The following is a 19,417-nucleotide window of genomic DNA, read 5'->3' as shown; positions in this document are numbered from 1 at the left end:
TCAGAAGGGCCATTGGCATAGCAAGCATTCAGCGTTATCATTACTCTTCCTTTGTAACAATTGACTTACTTTTAACCTATTAAGGATAGTTACTAGACTGGATTTTTCCCCAAATCAGTCAGCTGCATATTTATAGATTGTTTCGGTGAACCGCTGATCTCATCTCTGAAATGTTGAGGTTTTTTCCTCCTAATTTCATTCTTAGATGAATTTCATTCTTAGCCACAAAACAAAGGACAGTCTTTACCACCTTTTAGCCACAACTTAAAATAAACCCATGGTACTGATTGTTGGTCCAAGAAAGCCCATCTGTTGGAAACTATGAAAAGAGAAAATTTAAATGTTTCTATTCTTGTTAGCATCTCTAAATTTGGAGGAAGAAGAGATTGAAGCTATGAGCTGAAATAAGGTTTTTGGATTAATAGCCCCACATGGGTTTGAATCCTGGCTTTCCCATTTACTAGATGATAGATGAGTATCTTTTCTAAGCTTCAGTTTATTCATGAATAAAATGGAGATAATGGTATTTGCCTCATGTGGTTGCTAGGATTAAGTGATAGGATACATGCAAAGCAGTTAGCAGAGTGCCTGGCACATAATAAATGCTTGATAAATATTAGCTCCCATTATCTCTAGATCAATAACCCTTATTAATAATAAAGGTTACCCTGGTACATCAGTAAGTTCTTAGTGCTAATGAAAACTAACATTTCTTGGTACATAAGCCGAGACAATAATTATTGAGCCTTTGTTTACTCAGCGTTGTGCTGAGGTATCAACTGGGTATACAAGACATATTGCAATATGATTCTTGCTTTCTAATCCCCACAGTGAAATGTCAGTCCTAGAAAATTTTTCAGGAAACTCAACCCTATGATGGTATTCTGTTATTGGAATTTGGGCTCTGTCACTAGCTGTGTGACCTTGGACCAGTTACTTCTCTGTGCCTCTTCATCTGTAAATTGGAGGACATACCTTGTAGGATTATTGTAAGGAATAAATATGTTCATATATGTAAAGCACATAGGATACTGCCTGAAACATGGTAAATGCTATATGTAAGTTGCTGCTGCTAGATTATGACGCCTAGCAGTTGAATACTTGAAGCCTCATTGGGCCTAATCGATCAGTCTTTTTCTTCTTTTAGTTTACACTGAATAGGTTTCTTTGTAGGAGGTTTATTGGTATATCTTTAGTCTCCATCGTCAGGACAGTTTTATAGAGTCTACATGGTAAGAGATGAGTGAGCTGAAGGACATGGTCTGCAGATAATCTTGTCCCATTTGAGACTGGACACCAGACTTTCCATATCTTGCCAGCCCTCCTTTGGTGATGCTTTGGCAGGAAAAATGTATCTTGAAATTCTTGCAAAGCTGATTTCCTCACCATTGAAATGTCCTTTTTGTGGGGGCTAGAGGGAGGGGGATGCTAGTGATATGAAAGTATGGTAAAGGAAAAGCAATTTGAGTAGAGACCTTTGATTTTAGCTTAACAAATCAAACAGGCAAGGGATTTTCTAATCAAAAGCTACTTCTCTCTTAAAGGGAAAACTCATTTCTGATTTGTATTTCCTTCTCAAGAAGTGAGATTAATATGTTTTATTTCCATATTAGTGAGATTGAGCATCTTTTCATTACGTTTATTGATTACTTGTATTAGTTTTGAGAATTACCTATTCATGTCCTTGACCTCTTTTGTTTGTTTGATGAGGAGACTTATCTTTGCAGAATAAGGACAGTAAACCCTTGCAAATACGTTTCAGGTACATTATTCATTTTGTCAGTTGTCTTCTTTTACCCTTGGTTGTGCTTTTTTATTTTAACTGCATAGAAACTTTTAATGTAATGAATCTATAAATTTTTGCTGAAAAGTATCATCTCATTATGGTTAGAGAATTTCTGCTGAGTGTTATAAAGCATTTCATAGTTTATATGTAGACTGATCCATTTAATAAGCATTTTTTCCTTATAAATAGGTGATTGATTGTCACAGGCTTTGAAGAGTCTTTGCAAGCTAACATAGTCCCGAGGCTGTAACACCATAATAATAATAGCTACCATTTACTGCACACTGCCTGAGTGCCAGAAGATATGCTAGGTCTTTTATGTACCCTGATATTTAAGTTCAAGCAAAATATTATTATTGTCCACATTTCATAGATAAGTAAAGAGGAATGATTTACCCAGGGTCACAGAGCTAGTTAATGGCTGGATTGGAATTTTAACTCAAGTCTGCCTAAACTCCAAAGTATATACTTTTTCTACAGAGTTGAGCTTCTTGAGGCTTCAAATAAATTAAACTGGTCCTAAAAGTTAAGTTAAATATCTTTTACCAGAACATGAAAAGATGGTCTGTCGCCTAGTTTGACAGCTCTTGGTTCCTGGGAGCAGAGTAGATACGATAATGAGAAGTATGTAAACCAGCTGAAAGAAAGGTCTCCACTGTCTAGGGTAGTGGTTTTCAAAATGTGGTTCCCAGACCAGCAGCAGCAGTAGCATCACTTGGGCATTTGTTACAAAGGCAAATTCTCATGTCCCACTCCAGACCTACAGAATCAGAAACTGGGGTTGGGGCCCAGCAACCTGTTTTATACTTGCAGCTGATTATGATGCATGTTAAAATTTGAGAGCCACTGGTCTAGGGGAATTATTCTCTCTAACCATAAGTTTTGGTTTTGTGAGCTTCAGCCTAAGTCTCAGTCCTTAAGTGCAAAATAAGCATTATCAAATAGTGGCAAAAGCATGGAATCTAACAAGAGCCAGTTTTCAGTCCAGTTTAATAATCATTTAAGGCAAGTTCACCTCCCTGAGCCATAGTTTCCCATCTCTAATATGATGTTAATAAAAATCTATCTCCATACAAGATACTTTTTCAGAATTAGTAAGATAACATGTAAAGTGCCTAGCACCTTGCCTGGCTCCCGGGTGTTTGAAAAATTGCCTCCAGTTATTTTTGTTGTTAAGCAAAAAGCCCCTACCCGCCTTCTATTCTCAACTTCTCTTGTTTCTTGAATGTATTTTGCTGTCTTGTGTCTCTGGGCCTTTATATTAGCTATTTCTACTGGATACCCCTACCTCCCACCCCTCCCACTAACGTCTATATATCCTTTAGATCCCTGCTTATAATTTACTTCCCCTGGAGGGGACTTTCTCTAACCCCCACTCCCCAGTCTCTGTACTCATAGCAGCATGTATTTCTCCTGTCACTACACTTATCAAAGTTTTTGGAATTGCCCGTCTTCTGTATAAACTTCATTGGGCAGGTCCAGTGTCTTGTCTGTACCATATTCTAGGACCCAGTAAAGTTTCTCACACGTTATAGGAGCTAATAAATTAGTGTTGAGTAAATGAATGGTGGCTGTCATTATTGCTGCTTCTTCATCATCATATCATCCAAGAGCAAGCTCCCTTCTCTGGCTTATAGTTTTTGTGCTGACTGCTTGTGATAATCATAAATAGATAGTATTAGGACCAGTGCCTGTTTTCTCTTTCCCTGAAAGCACATGTTTTGACCTAGGCTGACATGGTAGTTCACTGAGCTGCTTCCTAACCACTGATCTCTCTGTATCACAGGTACCTTGGGGGAGCTGTGTGCCTTGATGGGTCAAGTTCATCACATGCAGAACCCAAAATGGCAGCATCCTTCGGACCTCACCAGGCGGTGAGTGGGTGTTTAGAAGAAGGAAGAAAAGGGTAGAATTTTGCTACAGGAGAAATTTGGTAGAGCTTTGGTAGGGCTGTAATTGTTGTTTAATTCCAGAGGTAGAAAAAGAAGTGATACAGTATAATAGAATAAGAATTGGACTGAAATTCAGGAAACCTGGGTTCTAATACTGGCTTTGCACTTTTTAACTAGCTATGTGATTTTGATCAAATCACTTCACTTCTCTGGTCCTCACAACAGTAAAATTAAGATATTGGACTAATTGATGTCAAAGAGCCTTTCTAGTCCTGAAATCTTCTGGTTTCTTGATGCAGTGTGGTTTTACAGATTTATTCAGTTACTTGATCCAATTATTCAGAAACCTTGGAGTCATCTGTGATTCCTTTCTCTCTTACTCCACAGTCAGTGCATTGGCAAATTCTATAAGCTCTACGTATAATATATCCCAAACCTGATCATTTCTCAATCATTTTCACTTGGATTGTTGCAAGTCTCCTAAATGGTCTCCCTACTTCTGCTCTTGCCTGTCTACTGTTCTCAACTCAAGCAGCCAGAGAAATTCTTTTAAAGCATAAGTCAGATTCTCTTCTTTGCACAGAGTTTTCCAGTGGCTTCCCATCTCCATGATCACAAGTGCCTATATGTTTTGGTCTAGGCTGACTTGGTTAGCTCACCACCCTCATCTCCTCTACTATTCACCTTGCTCACTCTGCTCTAGTCACACTGGATTCCTTGCTATTCCTGTTTTTCATACTATTTAGTTTATTTATTTATTTATTTTTGGCTGCATTGGGTCTTCGTTGCTGTGCGCGGGCTTTCTCTAGTTGCAGCGAGCAGGGGCTACTCTTCATTGTGGTGCTTGGGCTTCTCATTGCGGTGGCTTCTCTTGTCGTGGTGCACGGGCTCTAGGCGCACAGGCTTCAGTAGTTGTGGCACACGGGCTCTAGAGCGCAGGCTCAATAGTTGTGGTGCACGGGCTTAGTTGCGCCGCAGCATGTGGGATCTTCCTGGACCAGGGATCGAACCGGTGTCCCCTGCATTGGCAGGTGGATTCTTAACCACTGAGCCACCAGGGAAGTCTCTCCTTGCTATTTTTCAAGTATGTCAGACGTGCTCCCACATCAGGGCCTTTAAACTTAGTGTTTTCTCTATAGTTGCCAAAATGACAGCAGTACTCGGAAAGGCAGTGTTGTGTAATAGTTATTAAATTCTGCAGTCAGATGTGAATTCAAATCCAGGCTCTTCTATTTACTCCACTCTATGACCTTGGGGAAGTAATATTTTACCTGAGGCTTAGTTTCCTATCCTGTATAAGGAGTTAATGAGAGTACTTTTCTGGTAGGATTGTCATTAGGATTAAATGGTGTGAGATGTTTAAAGAATTCAGCAAGTATTTGCATATAGGGCTAGATAAACACCAGGTACTGTTAAAATTATTTTCAACCTGGGCTATTCCCCATAATCACCTATGGCGATGTCTAAAAATGCAGATGTCCAGGGCTTGACTCAAGGGATTCTAAGTTATTAAGTTTAAGGGTGGAGAGAGGGGCCAAGAGTCTATATCTTTAAATTAAAGCTTCCCAGGTGGTTATTAGGACCAGCTGGAGTTGAGAATGGGATGAAATTATCTCAGAGGGTCCTGCTCAGAACCCCAGCCCAGTACACGACTAAAGGAAGCTCTCAAGAAACTTTTAGTCTGTTCAGTTTCTAAACTCGCAGTGTGATTCTCGTGATGCTTACCTTCTCTGGGAATTTTATTCTAATTTTAACTGCTGTGTCCTGAGCAGCCTTGAGCTGTGTCAGACAGTGAAGTCCTGTTGGAGGTACAGGTCTGATGCAAGCAATAAAATATAGATCCTGTTCTAAATGTTTCCAGAGGGAGAAAATGGGTTTTTCCTGCTTAAACATTATTATACATTATACATTGGGTTTTCTTAGAACATTCGTGTATATGGACCATATCACCATAATACCTGTATGGGAATTAGGTGGCTTTGGAAATTGGAAGGAAATAGAACTTATAATGTGACTTTCATATAAGGAAAATAATATAAAATTTCTAAAATTATGAGAATCAAAATATAAAATGAATATCCAATTTCCAAAAGTAACAATATTCTTTAAATAGTTTTCTTGGCCTTTTTTGTATACAAATAACCATTCCAGCTGAAACCCTCATCTATCCTCTTTTTATTTTCCCTCTCTGCTGATAGAAACTACGCCCGGTTCCGACAGAAATCTCTGCAAAGATACAGTCTGACTCAGTGGGTTGACCAGAACATGCGAAGCCACCATCGGTTCCAGCGTCTACCAGATTTCCCGTACAGTCCATTTGTCTCCTCCCATCAGCAGTGAAGGTCCCTATCCAGGGTCCTGTCCAGAGCAGCATCTCATCTTCTGCTGTTTTGTGCTTTGTAGATTTTGAAATTTATTTTTCACAACATTTTAATTTAAAGAACTTGTCACCTTTTGGAAATGCCCATTGCTGACTTGAAATTTTTTGTATAAGGTCCTTCCTGTTTATGTGTGTGTATGCATTTAAACAGTGTTGAGTTGATATAGTTTTAATTTTTTAATTTAAATTGAAGGTGGCTGCCACCTGAAAGCCAGCATTAAGTCAAAACACCCACCTCTGTGCAGAGGTGAAGTCTACTTCTGGTGCCCAAAAGAAATCATCTTTTAATCTCCTATGAGGAAGAGATTCTTTATCAGGCTGCAAGCCAGTGTTAATTATTGCTGACGACTTATAAATGGATACAAGTCACTTTTAACAACCCCTCTTACCTTTTTTATTTGAATCTCAGAATACGTGTCAGTATTTTAAAGTTGGTAATCCAGGACATCTGAAGTAGTTGAAAGGACAAATTAGAAGTGTAAATCTTCTCTTCTTTTTGTACCTACTAGCTGCCTTTATTTTTTGGCTTTTTTTTCATTCTTCATTAAATTTATTTTGCACAATAGTGTTTACAAATCTTGTACATCTTAACTCTAACAGAAGACTGGTGACTAACAACCCCTGTTGATTTGTGATCTTGTGACTGTTTGCCTTCTCTGCCTTTCTTCAAGGATATTCCTTCTTTTTTCCGCAGTGACCTTAGGGCTCTACCGGCATATTCCTGTATCCTGTTAGACATAGGTATGCCTCTTAAGAACAGCCTTACTGCTCTCTTTATTGAAGAGCCGCCCACCCAGAGTCTTGACTCTAGGACAGGCCAGAAAGCAGTGCTATTGAGAGGTGTCAGTCGGTCTTCAGTTTCATCTGCTGAACTCCAATTCAAGTATGAGTTGACGTGTTAGTGAGCTTCCCATCCTGTGGGAGAGACTTTGGAGAAGCCGTCTTTTGTCTCCATTATTAGTTAATAAGAGGTGCCTTTTGATCCAGGATGTTACCATCTCCTTACTTGGTCAAACCTCTGATGTACAGTTTTACAGAACTACTAAAGTGAATCTAAAATAGTTTTGATTACGCCTGTGCACAAAGCATTACCTGATCTTAAGGGTAATGCTATGTGCAGCTATCTTAATGGGTGTCTTAGGAGTTTGTTATTCTCTTTACAAACAGCTCTAGACATCTCTTAGGAGATTTTGCAGTCTGGCATTTGTGCTGTTGTTGTTCACTCTGTGTGAAGGTTGTACCTAGTTGCTATAGCACAGCCTGTGATACTGGGCTCACTGCCTCTGTCTGGTTTTGTTGTTCCATCAGCCCCATCTTTGTATGCAAGTAACCCATCTTAAACATCCTACCCTGCTTTAGAAACTGACTTGGGAGAAACTTGGTCATAGTTACCAGTAAACTTAGATGGACGTCCCTAAGTGTTAACTATTTCTATCCAGTCAAGGATTCTCTTTTCCTTCGACATTTGGTTTAGAGTCTGGGACCAAAATGCAAAGGAGAAGTTCTGTTCAAAGGCAAGAGTCAAAATCTGTTATTTCAGTTGGCATTTCCTATATCAGTCACTTCTCCAGGTTTCCGTAAATTAGCTTGATGGAGTGGGACAAACATCCACCTTTGGAACTATAGCATAGTTAGAATGAATTGTCGCTAGAATAATTAGCATTGCAGTTGTCTTGTTCCCCACAGATAACCAAGGAGTAAAGGGACAGCCTTTTGCTTAGGCAAAAGTCTAAGACTCATGCTCCTGCCTCCCTGGTACAGGAGGGTTTAAGACTGATGTGTAATGGGAGCATCGCCTTTGCCAAATCAAATGAGTGACGGGTTAACGAGAAAATGTGACAATCACATTTCCTCTTTGCTCAAATAATTCTGTTTTTCAAGCTTTAGCAGCTTAATTAAATCTGTTGGACTGGGGGAGGAGAGAACTGTTCCCTAGCGGTTAACATGGTATTCTTTAAGAAGAAAAACAAAGCCAAAGAAAACTCATTATCAGGCATGTTCGCCTTAAAGATGGTAGTGGGTAGAATCTGGAGTTTTAATCTGTTTTTAAAAGCTACATATCTCACATTTGGTGTTGGCCTCTAAATCTAATTTTCATGTAGAATTCTTGCCGTGTTGTTTTATTTACATAAGGGTTGTGTGCATTTAACTGCCTACCTAGCTTTCTTTATCTGTGATAACATTCTCGCCACGGGGGTCTTGACAATGCAGAGTAGGAATGGGCTGTTTACATAGTTTACTTGTAAGTAAAGAGCCTGAAATAACCGTAGTTTTGCATCTAATGCAGACCCCAATTTACTTTGGTTGTTGTCAGGATCAATTATGAAACTGAAGTTTGGTGCCTCCTCTGTCATGTTTTTCCCCTTGTAGCAGTTGTGTTTAATGTCATTACAAGGAAATAAAAGTTCTTGTCGGTGGCTTATGTACCGTGGCCGTCTATTGCGGCCTCTGAAGGAGGGTTCCTTCCTTCTTTGTGCAGGTAGGTTAGTGGGGTGTGGGAGGGGCGGCAGTTAGTAGAATGTGGTACCGGGGAGGCGAGGGTGTGTGCTCCCTGTTCTTTTGAGGGTAAATTACAGTGTTAAGAAAGGCGTTCCAGCAGTTAAGAAATGTTGAAATTGATTGGGATTTGCAGCTACATATAGTGCACATCAGGAGCGTGACATAGGGAGAGCCTTAAATATCACTGTGCTGCTGTTTTTGCAGAGGGGGAAAATGGCTCAGCCCCATCACACAGGCATTGCCTCGCATTCCTTCCTGTGGCTGATGGTTGACCCCTGTGTCTCTCTGCTTCTCCAGAGCCAGCACTGATAAGGAAGAAACTGAGCTACCTGGGGCATTCTCCCTTTGAAAGGGATGTGAGAAACCAGAATTGATAGTTGTTCTTAACCCAACTTCTCCAGAAATTGTTCCTAGAACCTGGGGTGAAGGTTGGATAAGTGTGGGTAGATGTGGGAGACAGCGTTCCTTAGATCCCTTTCGTGAACCTAAGCTTCTTAGACTTACCCCAGGAGCAAAGATGAAAAGGAAGGCAGTAAGAGCTTGTCACCTGTATTAGCCAATGCTTTACAGTCTCAGCTCGTGCTGAGACGTTAAGTAGCAACATATTTGGATAGGCTTCTCTGTCCTGCTGTCCTGTAAGTTTTTAACATGTAGCCTACAGGTGAAAGCCTCAATATAAATTTTCTAAATGCTCAGCTGTTTAATATTCTTGTCTGAATCCGAGGTCTCTTGACCTATACATACACATATCCATTTTGTCCTCTCAGGTGTAGGTGTTCCTTTGTCCAGTAATTGCTTATTTCCTTTTTAGCAATGTGTTGTTGTAGGCCTCAAAGGTTTCAGAGACCAGGCTGGATTCTCTGAGCTGGTGGTGTCCTTTACCCTCAGTTCGTTTTATGTTGTGGAGAAGTGAGGAGGAGGAGAAATGGACCTTCTCTAAAAGCTCATTCTCTTACCAGCCTGTTGTGAACTTTTACAGGAAGAAAAAGTCCCAACCACCTAAAACTAGAAAGCAGAGTTTCCTGCTTTTCTGAGAGAAAACAATTATTCCTAAGCTGTTTCTAGGGTATGCTTGTTTTGTAGGCCAGAGCACCTGTCAGGAAAAAAATGTCCACTTGTCACAGGAAGTATCAGCTGGCCAACGGTGGAATTCCTTAACTAAAAGCTCCTGCCCTGTCACTCCTCCCCACCTGTCCTCCCCCTATGACAACTGGAACATGCCACAGACAGAAAAATCTGACCCTCCCAGCACCCATTGGGAAGCGGTGGAATGTAATCTTTTGGACAACCTTTAAAGCCATCTAGTCCTGAAATGCTGTATCACTAAGGAATTATTTGTATACAAAGATCTCCTTCAATTCAGCTTCAAATAACATTTGAGGGTTTGGGAGTATTGTACCGATGGAGCTTGGGGGGTGGGGTGTCCCATTTACAAAAGCATTTTGTTCTTGGAGGCTACTTTTTAAAAGCAAAATCCAAAATCTGTCAAATAGGTTTAAAGAGGGTGAGAAAGTAGAAGTCTGAAACATTACATGACTGGGGTGGTGAGATGTTAAATATTTCTGTAAAGGGTTGAACTAGAGATCATAAAAGTGGGTTCGAAAGGAGGCCCACGCTGAAAAGCTGGGGTTGAGGGGACTGGACTGGAGAGAGCAAAGACTCCTGCCTCATAGAAACACCAGTCCTCCTTCCTTTCCGTAGACCCCGGGGTCTCCCTCCTGTCCCATAAGGAAGCCCTTTGGCTCCTACTCTAGGTGGTGGGTGGGGTCTGGGAATCCTCTGTTCTTACCCCTTGGTTTTTGACAGATAAGGAGTCCAGGACCCCATCAGAGAAGTAACTGGCCTGAGGGTCTCCTGCCTCAGTCCAGCGTTCCTCCCACAGACCTGCTGTGGTCTTGCAGGGCGGGTCTCTCAGTCTCAGACAACTTGCCTGGGCCCTTCCCAAGCTGTGGGGAATCTGCAGATCTAAGTGAGGGGTGAAGAAAGGACCACAGCCCAAGTCACAGCCGTAGGCTTCCACTGTGTCACTACAGTTGATTCAGGAAGAGCTCAGTTGTTGTAGAACTTGGGGGTTTAGGGAGGTGATTAAAGGGAATGGAGTTTAGTGAGGCGTGTTGTTCACTCCACTCCCCTCCTACCCTAAGATGATGTGCTACAGGCACAGATAAGGTAAAGACAGCAAACTCCCATTAGTGGCACTCCCTGGACCCCACTGACAGCTGTCTATACCTGATGCTGACTTGGAGTTTCTCCATCATCTGGCACTAGACAGGCACAGAGGGCCTGGGAAGTACCGCTCTGAGGTCTGGCTGGCAGTTCTGTGTGCTAATCGATTACCCACTCTCCCACCCAGCCTGTAAGACCTGCTCCCCTCTGCTCTCAGAACCTTCCAGAACAGCCTACCCTAAGCCCCACTCACCTGACATTTCCTAAGCTCCTCCGGGCTCTGGACAGAAATGTCAAGGTGCCCCATTTACTGGTTTTCTCATTGGCTAATGGCATCATTCCTCTACCTTTCAGCCTGCTGCGGGATCAGAATGATGTTCCTTTAACATCCCCGAACAGCATGCTGTGAGTCCTGAGCTGCAGCAAGCAGCTTCTGCAGTCCCTTGTTACTTCCTCCTCACGCTGGGAGAAGCAGGACTGCATTCCCTTTGGCCAGGAAAAGCACCAACCCCATCCAGAGGGGAAAACCCTTTGTTTTAAAAACTGAGCTCCAGCCTGCATACCTATGCGGTGAGGCAGCCCAAGCTCAGTTTGGGGGGGGCGGGCCTCAGTAATGGGATGATAGAGCAACTATTTTCTCCTCCTACACGTGCACCCCCATCTGTTCGAGATTTCCCTTCCAACTCCAGCTTGGCTGGCAGGCTTGTCCCTAAGAAGCTGCAGGCCAAAATGGAGAGAACTGACTCCCTCCTCCACACGTCCTGATTTGCTGCCAACTGCCAGAAAAAGAGGGCAACACTTGGGCATTTACCAGAAGACAAGGATGTGCCTTTTCATTTGTCTTTTTATTTTACATTTAAAAAGTGGTTATTGCTCTAACTGGATCAGAGGTAAGGACCTCTCTCCTAAGGAGCCTTGGCCTTGCAGCCCCATTCAGCAGGGATGGAAGTCACAAGACAATGAGTGGAGCCTCACGCCCTCCCATGAGGAAGCCCTTAGTGTTGCTGACATCTGCCTTTCACCCTGTCTCTCCTCCCTCTCTGTGCTCCGCACTCGGGCAAAGCAGAGTGGCAGCTGCCCCAGCCCCGAGAGCTCTTGTAGACCGCAAAGAAGGGGCGGTCACTGGGGAATGGCTTTCAGCTCTCTGGCTTGGGGGTCACCGCGCTTCTCATTCAGTTCAGCAGGTACTCACTGGGCGCCGACTGCGTGCCAGGCTTGTGCCAAGCGCAGTCGCCCCCACTCTCGTCCTCAGCCACGAATGGAAGACGCAGAGGTCCGTCTCTTCCCACGCAGGCATTCAGCAGCCGCGACTTGTCAGTCCTAGGGAAGGGTCTGCCTTCCTTAGCAAGCACCATTTGTTTTTTAAACCAGAAAGAGGCAGTGGAGGGAGAGACCTGTCACCTCACACCACTCAGGCTCTAGGGAAGGACATGAGGACCCTGGGTAGCTTTCACGACCCCTGGATGAGATGGCAAGATATGGAGACCCCGGAGGTCAGGACTGCTCTGACTGTCCATGGTGAATGGCTTGGGCCCGCCTTCCAGCAGCATCCACCCCAGAGGGGGTGATTTAGCAGCCCCCAGGGTGTCCCATGTGGATGTACCTTTTCAGTTGTGCAAGCCAGCACTGTTGCAACTCCAAGAGACTTTTCCTAAAGAAATGGGGCCAGTACCTTCCAGGTCTCTTTCCCACTTTGTCTCCTTCAGACCCCAGACTGATGATCTTACAGTCAAAATAAGGGCCAAAGAAGACAGAGGACACAGGCAACCAGCTCGGGGAATCCCTCTGCCCTCTGGAGTGAAGCCCTTCGGTTGTGTTTTCCAAAAGAGACAGAACAGACAACATCTTACACACTCGCAAAGTTGTGCATCGCACCACAAACACGTCCCTGATAGCTGGATCCAGCAAAGGCTTGATGGCAGCCAGGCCCCTGCCCGGCAGGCAGCCCCACAGCTTCCCTGAAAGACACAGCTTCTGTCAGTCTAGGTGCTTGTCATCTCCCAGGAGCTTTGTGCATTTTCTCAAAGAGGAAGCCAGTCCAGGAGAGGCGAGGAGGCAGAAAGAAGGCTGTGTCTCATGCAGCTTTGCCTTTTCCAGAACGGGGCCAGGCCTTTTAGTTTTGTGGCTTATTTTTTGCAGAATTTGGGTTTGCAGTTCAGCCTTCTTCACCAGACTAGGATGGGGGGGGGGGAAGAGGGAGAACTGTGCAGCTAGCTGTGCCTCCCCCCCCGCCCCATGGCAGTCCTCTTTCTCCCTGTGCCCATGGACCTGGGGTCCAGCAGAGAAGAAAAATGAAATCCTTCTCCCTGCAGACAGGCAGTCATGCTTCGATGATGTTCACCGAGGGCTTGTTTGGAAACTGGGAGGAAAAAAAAATGAGAGAAGCAGCCAGGGCTAAATTGAACAGACTTCTTGCAAGGATGGAAACAGGGAGAAGACACCAGAAGGAAGGGAGCAGCAGGGCTGCAGCCTAAAAGCCAGGCTCTTGTCTCAGGTGGAAGGAAAGGAGGAGCCCTGCCTGGATGGCTTATCTCTCTGCCTCTCAAACCCAGCCTTCAGCTTCACTCAGCTGAATGGCCAGGACTGGGTCCTGGGCCCTAGCCGAGCATCCCGCTGGCTGGTTCTCTCACATCCTGCAGATCTGCCTCTGAGTGTAGCCTCAGCCACTGACATTGCTGAGGTGCTTCTGGAGATGGTGGATTAATAAGAGGCTTCAGGAGAGCGCCAGAGAGAAGCCAAGAGAGAGGACAGTAAGCCAGAGGGTGTAAGGAGATGGAGGAAGGAGGAAATGTAGAGAGAGCCAGATGTTTGTTTGTTGGATAATCATCGTCAGAACCATGAGATTCTCTTCCATTCTCTATGTCTCTCTTCTGAGCTGCTCAAAGCAAGCACTGAAAAGGTTTTCATATCTGTTTTACAGAAGAGGAAATGAAGGTACAAAGAGGTGAAGCACCTGCCCAAGGTCACACAGCACAGCAGGAGCATGAATGAGCCCAGAACCCCTACTCTTGCTGTCCCGCACCTACCAGGAGCTCTGCCCTCCCCACTCACTGCCCTCTTTTTAAACCCCTACTGGCTCCTGGCACCCTGCAAAAGGAGAGGATCCAAAATCAATTTGCAGTGTCCCCTGTGTCACACGGGCAGCGGCCAAGCTTGGCTCTGTCCAGCTGCAGCCATGCCAGGCCCCAAGCTGACCCCTTCTGCAGCCCGGGGACTACCAGGGTGCCAGCCACGGGGCCCCCGCCCGGGCCCAGGTCTTGCCCTCACCTTGCTGCGGAGAAGGCCCCCGCTTTGGTGCTCTGGTGTGCTGGTTTCTGATGCACTCTTGGTTTTTTCCTTGTTGTTATTGGGTTCATTGTCCTTGATAATGTCATACTGGCGGCAGAAGAGGGCGATGACGCCTGCAGGGGACAAGGGAGAGCAGTCAGAGGCCAGAGCCCCAGTCCTTGCCCCTCCACTTCATGCCCACTAGACCAGGCCGAGCTCCTGTGGGTACCGGGCTCCAGATGGCCTCTCACTGGCACTACTGCAAGAGGCTGCCTCTGGCCTCTGGCTCCTGTGTCCACCTGTCCCCTTCCCCACCAGCCCCTTCACTGCTGCTGGGCTGATCTTCCTACAACATGCTTCTGATCGTGTCTCCTCCCTTCCCTTCGTTTAAACCTCAGAGGGCTCCCCTTTCCTTTAGGACAAAGGGCAACAATAGCATTCGTCTAGCATGTGCCAGGCCCTGTGCTGGGCCCTGACATTCCATCTCACTGAGCCCGCATAGCTCTCTGAGAGCACTGGTTATTACTGTCCCCAGGTTACGAGGGAGGACAGCGATGAAGAGCTTAGATAACTCACTCAAGGTCACACGGTGGAGTGGGGGTGTGCACTCCAGGGCCTGCACTCTCCTAAATGTTTATCGCTATCAAACTAATATTTTTTGAAAGTCCAATAGTATTAAGGCAACCACCTCCAACTCTCGTAGGTGTTTTCCCTCTATACTTGATTTACAGTGCTATTTCTTTTTTTGTCCGCGCCACACGGCCTGCGGGATCTTAGTTCCCTGACCAGGGATTGAACCCGGCCACAGCAGTGAAAGCCCGGAATCCTAACCACTAGGCCACAGGGAACTCTATAGTGCTATTTCCTGATCTGTGTTAGAGATTATCTGTTGACGTCCCACCATGGCAGATAGAGCCTAACCACTCCCTCTACTTCCTTCCTCATCATCCTAGCAGAATTACATCACAATTTTGAGTTAATTCACTATTTTATATTGTTACAATGATGTGAATACTGTCTGTGCCAAGTCTAATAATGCACCATAAGCAAACCTCCCCTTTTGTACAATCCTTTGTTTTTCCTGCTTTTTTTTTTTCAAGTGTCTGCTTTTCTTTGTGTCTACGGAACATATTTTTCCATATGCTTCTACAACAGAGCCTGTCCTCTCAACCACGATGCTCATATAACTTCGACATGGTGTTTAATTCCCTCAACAAGGACTCTAGTCCACTTGACAGCCTCAACATCCTTTACCCCTCACTTTCTATCTTCTCTCTTGGGTCGCAGCTGCACTGAGTCAGGCTGAGCTTAATTTCCTTCTTGAACACAACATGCCCAGAATACCCTTCCTTTTTTGGCTGCCTGGTGAACTCCTACTCATCCTTCAAAGCTCAATCCCCATTTACCTCCTCTCTGTGTTTTTCTTGATTTCTACTCCTGGCCCCAGAATTAATTCATTCCCCATCCTCTGCTTCCATACATGGTGCTATTATAGCACTCATCACGTTGAATTATTGTTAAGTACGGGCCTGGCGTCTCCCAGACTGCGTTCCTTACAAGCACATGGCTCTTCTTAGTCACGACTGTAGCACTACTCTCTGGAATGGAGTGGCTGTTCAGTAAATTCTGGTTGAGTTGAGTACAAAGGTGATGGTCTTTATCCCCAGGGAGCTCACAGACAAGTGGGAAAAGAGAAAGACAGGAACCCAACTAACTTAGCTAAGAAGGGCTAAATTTAGAGAGGAGCACACGGGGTGCCGTGGGAGCATCGAGGCAGGAGGAACATTCTAATGGATGGGTTGGGGAGGTTTCACGCAGGCGGTCTCTGAGCTGTGTCAAGAAGGATGAGTGGGTTAAGAGGGTGTCCCAAGCCTGAGCTGCCCAGGCCTGAAGCACCTGGAGGCACAGCAACCCAGAAGAATACGGAGAGGCTGCTGCAGCCAGGGCTGGAAGGCCAGGGGCTTTGGCCACTTATTAGGGAGGGCAATCACTCATATAATCCTACAAGGCAGCTACCGAACTGCTATTTTTTTGGTGAGAGGTCAGTTAGAGAAGGGATCAGATCTGGCCCCCAGAGCAGAACTTAGGCTCCTAAGTCCTCTCACTGCCTCCAAGCCCCTCACCCTTCGTTTCTGTGAGTAAAGGGTCTGGTGAGGGTCCTCCACTTCCCCGAGGTGAAGTGAAGAAGCTCTTGGGGCCAGACTCACCGGCCCACATGAACAGGACCACGACGATGATCAGCACCTCGCCCGTCCGCAGCTGTTGGTTCCTCCCCATCTCCTTCATGGTCACCTCATCTGTGTGGAGAGAGACACTAGCTCCAGGACTCCCTGGGCCCCTGCCAGCCACATTTCTAGGGCCGAGCGCAAAATATTAAGGGCTTATTTCTACAGGTGCCCACACATCTAACAAAAAGAGATTCAAGAACATGCTGATGGCTACTTGGGTGGCAGCAACTGGACTTAATCCAGAGCTGAAAGTTTGTATCCCATAGCTTGGGGGACCAGAGTGGACCTCCCTCTCTCAGGGGCTGCTTGGCTAGGCAGCAGGGGCTGGGGGAGGATGGGGGGCTCACGCTCTCCTCCAGCCGCCCGCCGCGCTAGCCCTGACCGCCCCTCCCCGCACCCCGTCCCTTGCTAACGATGGCCCGGGCCTGCCTTTGTTCTTCGAGGCCATCTTCTCAGCCTCCCGTGGCGTCTTAAAGAGCACGGGCTCGCTCGCCGGACTCTGGCCCTGAATGGAGATGGCCTGCACGTGCACGATGTACTCGGTGTCCTCCTCCAGGTCCCAGAGCGCGCACGAGCGGGTGGTGGTGTTCACCTCCTGGATGAAGCGCAGCATCCGCACGTCCTTCTTCTGTGGAGCAAAAGCCGGGCCCCCCCCCAAAAAAAAAAAAAAAAGCCGGGCCCCAGGTTTCAGTGCTCAGGCCCCGACCCCACGTCTGCCCACCTCTCCAGCAGTGATAAGGCCTCACCTGGCTACCATGCTAAACCCCGGACATCCACAATCTGACTCAAGCATCCCATCATCTCTGCAGGTAGGTATCGATATCTTCATTTTACAGGTAAGGAGACAGGCTCAGAGAAGTTAGGGAAGTTGCCCAAGGCCATACAACTAGCAAGAACTGGAGCAAGGTCCTAAACTCAGATCTGTTTAAGATCAAAATCATGCCCTTAATTCCCAGATTCCAACCAAAGGATTCCCTTCTGGGGCCTCCCTTCCCAGCCACGTGTGCAGCTTTCTGCCCATCTCTCTTGCTCCTCGCTCCTTTTTCCTTTCTCTTTCGGCACCCCTTCCTCCCCCATCCACCACTTCTCTCTTGATGTGTTTCTTCCCTCCCAGGGACCCTCAAGGGTTACCTGCTGAGAGATGGCAAATCCAATGACGACCTCATCCTCCAGGACGTCCCAGCTCACCACTGCAGAGTTGGCCTTGAGGTGCCTCACGGTGACATTCACTGGGGCCGAGGGGCTATCTGGGGGTGGGGAGGCACCTGAGCGTGAGCACCCCCTGTTGTGAGGCCCAGGCCCACGGTCTCGTCAGTATGACAAGATAACCTGGGGATGGCCATGAGATGGGAAGGAAGAAACCCAGGCCTTCCAGTGGGATTGGCACCTGGGTCTCAGTTCGTTAGTGGTTGAAGAGCCAGGCCTGAGAGGCCCCAGGCTCCTTGTAAACAGGGTGGGAATGCCTGCTGGCCACAACTGGCCCCACTAGGTTTCGAGCTAAAATTGATGAGCCCGGGCCAGGGCCAGGTCTAAAGGAGGAGGAATGAGAGGTGGGGAGACAGGCACGGGGGAGACATAGGTGGCCGGGCTGCAGGAGCTCCAGGTTAGTCTGGTGCAAAGCAATCAGAAGGCTCCCCAGTCCAGTGCTCTTTCTACAGAACTGCACTGTCAAGTGAGTGACCTTGAGGGAAGGAGAAAGACCCAGAGGTCGAGAAGAGCCTAGCTGGGTGAGCCCTGGGATGGGAGTGAGGCCCACGAAAAGAAGCCCCAGTACTGTGGAGACCCAGGCAGGATGAAGCCTGGGGAAAGGCCTCTTCTCCACACCCCGCCGGCCCCAAGAGGCAGGTGGGAAGGCAGCAGAGGAAGATGGGGTCACTCAGAGCACGGCCCCTCAGTGGAGTCAAGAGAAGAGGGTAGGGCCTCTTGGATGGGAGGAGAGGACAAAGGGGACCAGATGAGAGGAGAGTGATGAGGATGGTGGGGGTCAGGGAAGGAAGAACTTTCTAGGAGAGGGGCAGCAGACTCACACAGCTTCTGTATCCCCAAGAGGCAGGCACTTAAAGGGGAAGAAGACCTAAGCCTGAGCCTCACCCCTCACCTCATAGGTCTGGGGCCTGGGGAGACAAAGCCAGACATGGAGTCAGAGAGAGACAGAGGGACACAGACAGGGGCAGCAGACACAGAACCGGACAACAGACAAGTGGGGTATCAGAGACAGACACAGGACGGAAGCAGGGAGACAGCACTGAGCAGCCAAGGAGAGATGGGTAGGAGGAGAGATGAGCAAGGTGGCAGCAGCCAGAAGGGACGAGGACAGGGCATCAGGAGGGGCAGGGTGAGGAGGAGGCCAGGCCCCAGGGGGCAGGCCAGACTCCAGGCTCGGGGTCCACCCCACCTGTCCCCGTGACCTCGGGTGCCAGCCCCCATCCCCCTCACACAGCGGGACCCCATCCCGCTCGACCTGCAGAGTTGGCCTGCAGGGCTTTGGGTCAAGGAGGGAGGCCCAAGGTGGGGGGACCGGTGTCCTCAGCTGCTCCCTGGGCCAGAGAAAGGAACTAGGGCTCCTGAGGAAAGGCCTGGGGTCAGGGCAAGGGGATGAGGGGGCTGGGGAATCCCAAGACCGTGGATCCCAGAGCAGGGGTGGTGGGAAGGGGTTTGAGAGCTGGAGGTCGGGTCTGGGGGTCAAGCAAGCAGGAAAGGGGCTGGGGCTGGGGCGTGGGGCGAGGGGAGCAGTGAGCGGGCCTGAGACGGGGTCCCCAGGGAGCAGGCAAGGGACCCGAGGATGCCCGACCGCGCCCCGCGCCCCGCGCCCGGACCCCCTTACCCGCCTGCACCAGCGCGAGGCAGACGCAGCCCAGCCACAGGCGGAGCGCGGCGCGGGGCGGCCCGGGGTGCATGGCGGCGGCTCCGGCGTGCGACAGCCGCTCGCGCTGGCGCTCCGGCCCGCGGCCCGCCCGGCCCGGCCGCCCCGTGCCGCCCCGCGCCGCCTGCATGTCGGCTCCGCGGACAGCGACTCCCGCGCGGCGGCGGCGGCGGCGGCGGCCTCGTCCACGTCGGGCGCCCGAGGGGCGGGGCGCCCCCGCTGCGGGGAGAGGCGCGGGGGCGGGGTGAGGGGCGGAGGGTGCCCCCTCGCCGCCCCCTCGCCGCCCCCACCCCCGATGACCCGGTCCGCGGGGCTTCGCCGACCCGCTCTGCCACC

The 19,417-nt window shown here is 47.9% G+C and overlaps 2 protein-coding genes across 11 annotated transcripts in view; one reads left to right on the top strand and one right to left on the bottom strand.

The window, feature by feature from the left end:
- Positions 1–8,480, top strand: part of S100PBP (S100P binding protein) — a 31,589-nt gene extending 23,109 nt beyond the window's left edge. For 6 of the 8 annotated variants that reach the window (XM_082345757.1, XM_082345750.1, XM_082345754.1 and 3 more), the window contains 2 exons: positions 3,573–3,660; positions 5,877–8,480. In XM_082345757.1, the coding sequence (XP_082201883.1) occupies positions 3,573–3,660; positions 5,877–6,018 (230 nt within the window). In that variant the 3' untranslated portion in view covers positions 6,019–8,480. The remainder of the gene's footprint in view (positions 1–3,572; positions 3,661–5,876) is intronic. The other 2 variants (XR_014232370.1, XM_082345755.1) reach the window with 2 other exon arrangements.
- FNDC5 (fibronectin type III domain containing 5) overlaps positions 1–19,417 on the bottom strand; it is a 43,992-nt gene that overhangs the window by 12,955 nt on the left and 11,620 nt on the right. Inside the window, exons 2-7 of one of the 3 annotated variants that reach the window (XM_082345983.1) lie at positions 19,043–19,300; positions 17,350–17,465; positions 16,648–16,846; positions 16,198–16,287; positions 13,991–14,124; positions 12,686–13,082 (exon numbers count right to left, since the gene is read on the bottom strand). In XM_082345983.1, the coding sequence (XP_082202109.1) occupies positions 13,044–13,082; positions 13,991–14,124; positions 16,198–16,287; positions 16,648–16,846; positions 17,350–17,465; positions 19,043–19,211 (747 nt within the window). In that variant the 5' untranslated portion in view covers positions 19,212–19,300 and the 3' untranslated portion in view covers positions 12,686–13,043. Of the gene's footprint in view, positions 1–12,685; positions 13,633–13,990; positions 14,125–16,197; positions 16,288–16,647; positions 16,847–17,349; positions 17,466–19,042; positions 19,301–19,417 lie in introns of those variants that run through there. The other 2 variants (XM_082345985.1, XM_082345984.1) reach the window with 2 other exon arrangements.

This window comes from Balaenoptera borealis (genome assembly GCF_965194805.1).
Source record: "Balaenoptera borealis genome assembly, chromosome: 1".
Lineage (NCBI taxonomy): Eukaryota > Metazoa > Chordata > Mammalia > Artiodactyla > Balaenopteridae > Balaenoptera > Balaenoptera borealis.
This window is presented reverse-complemented; position numbering and strand designations above follow the sequence as displayed.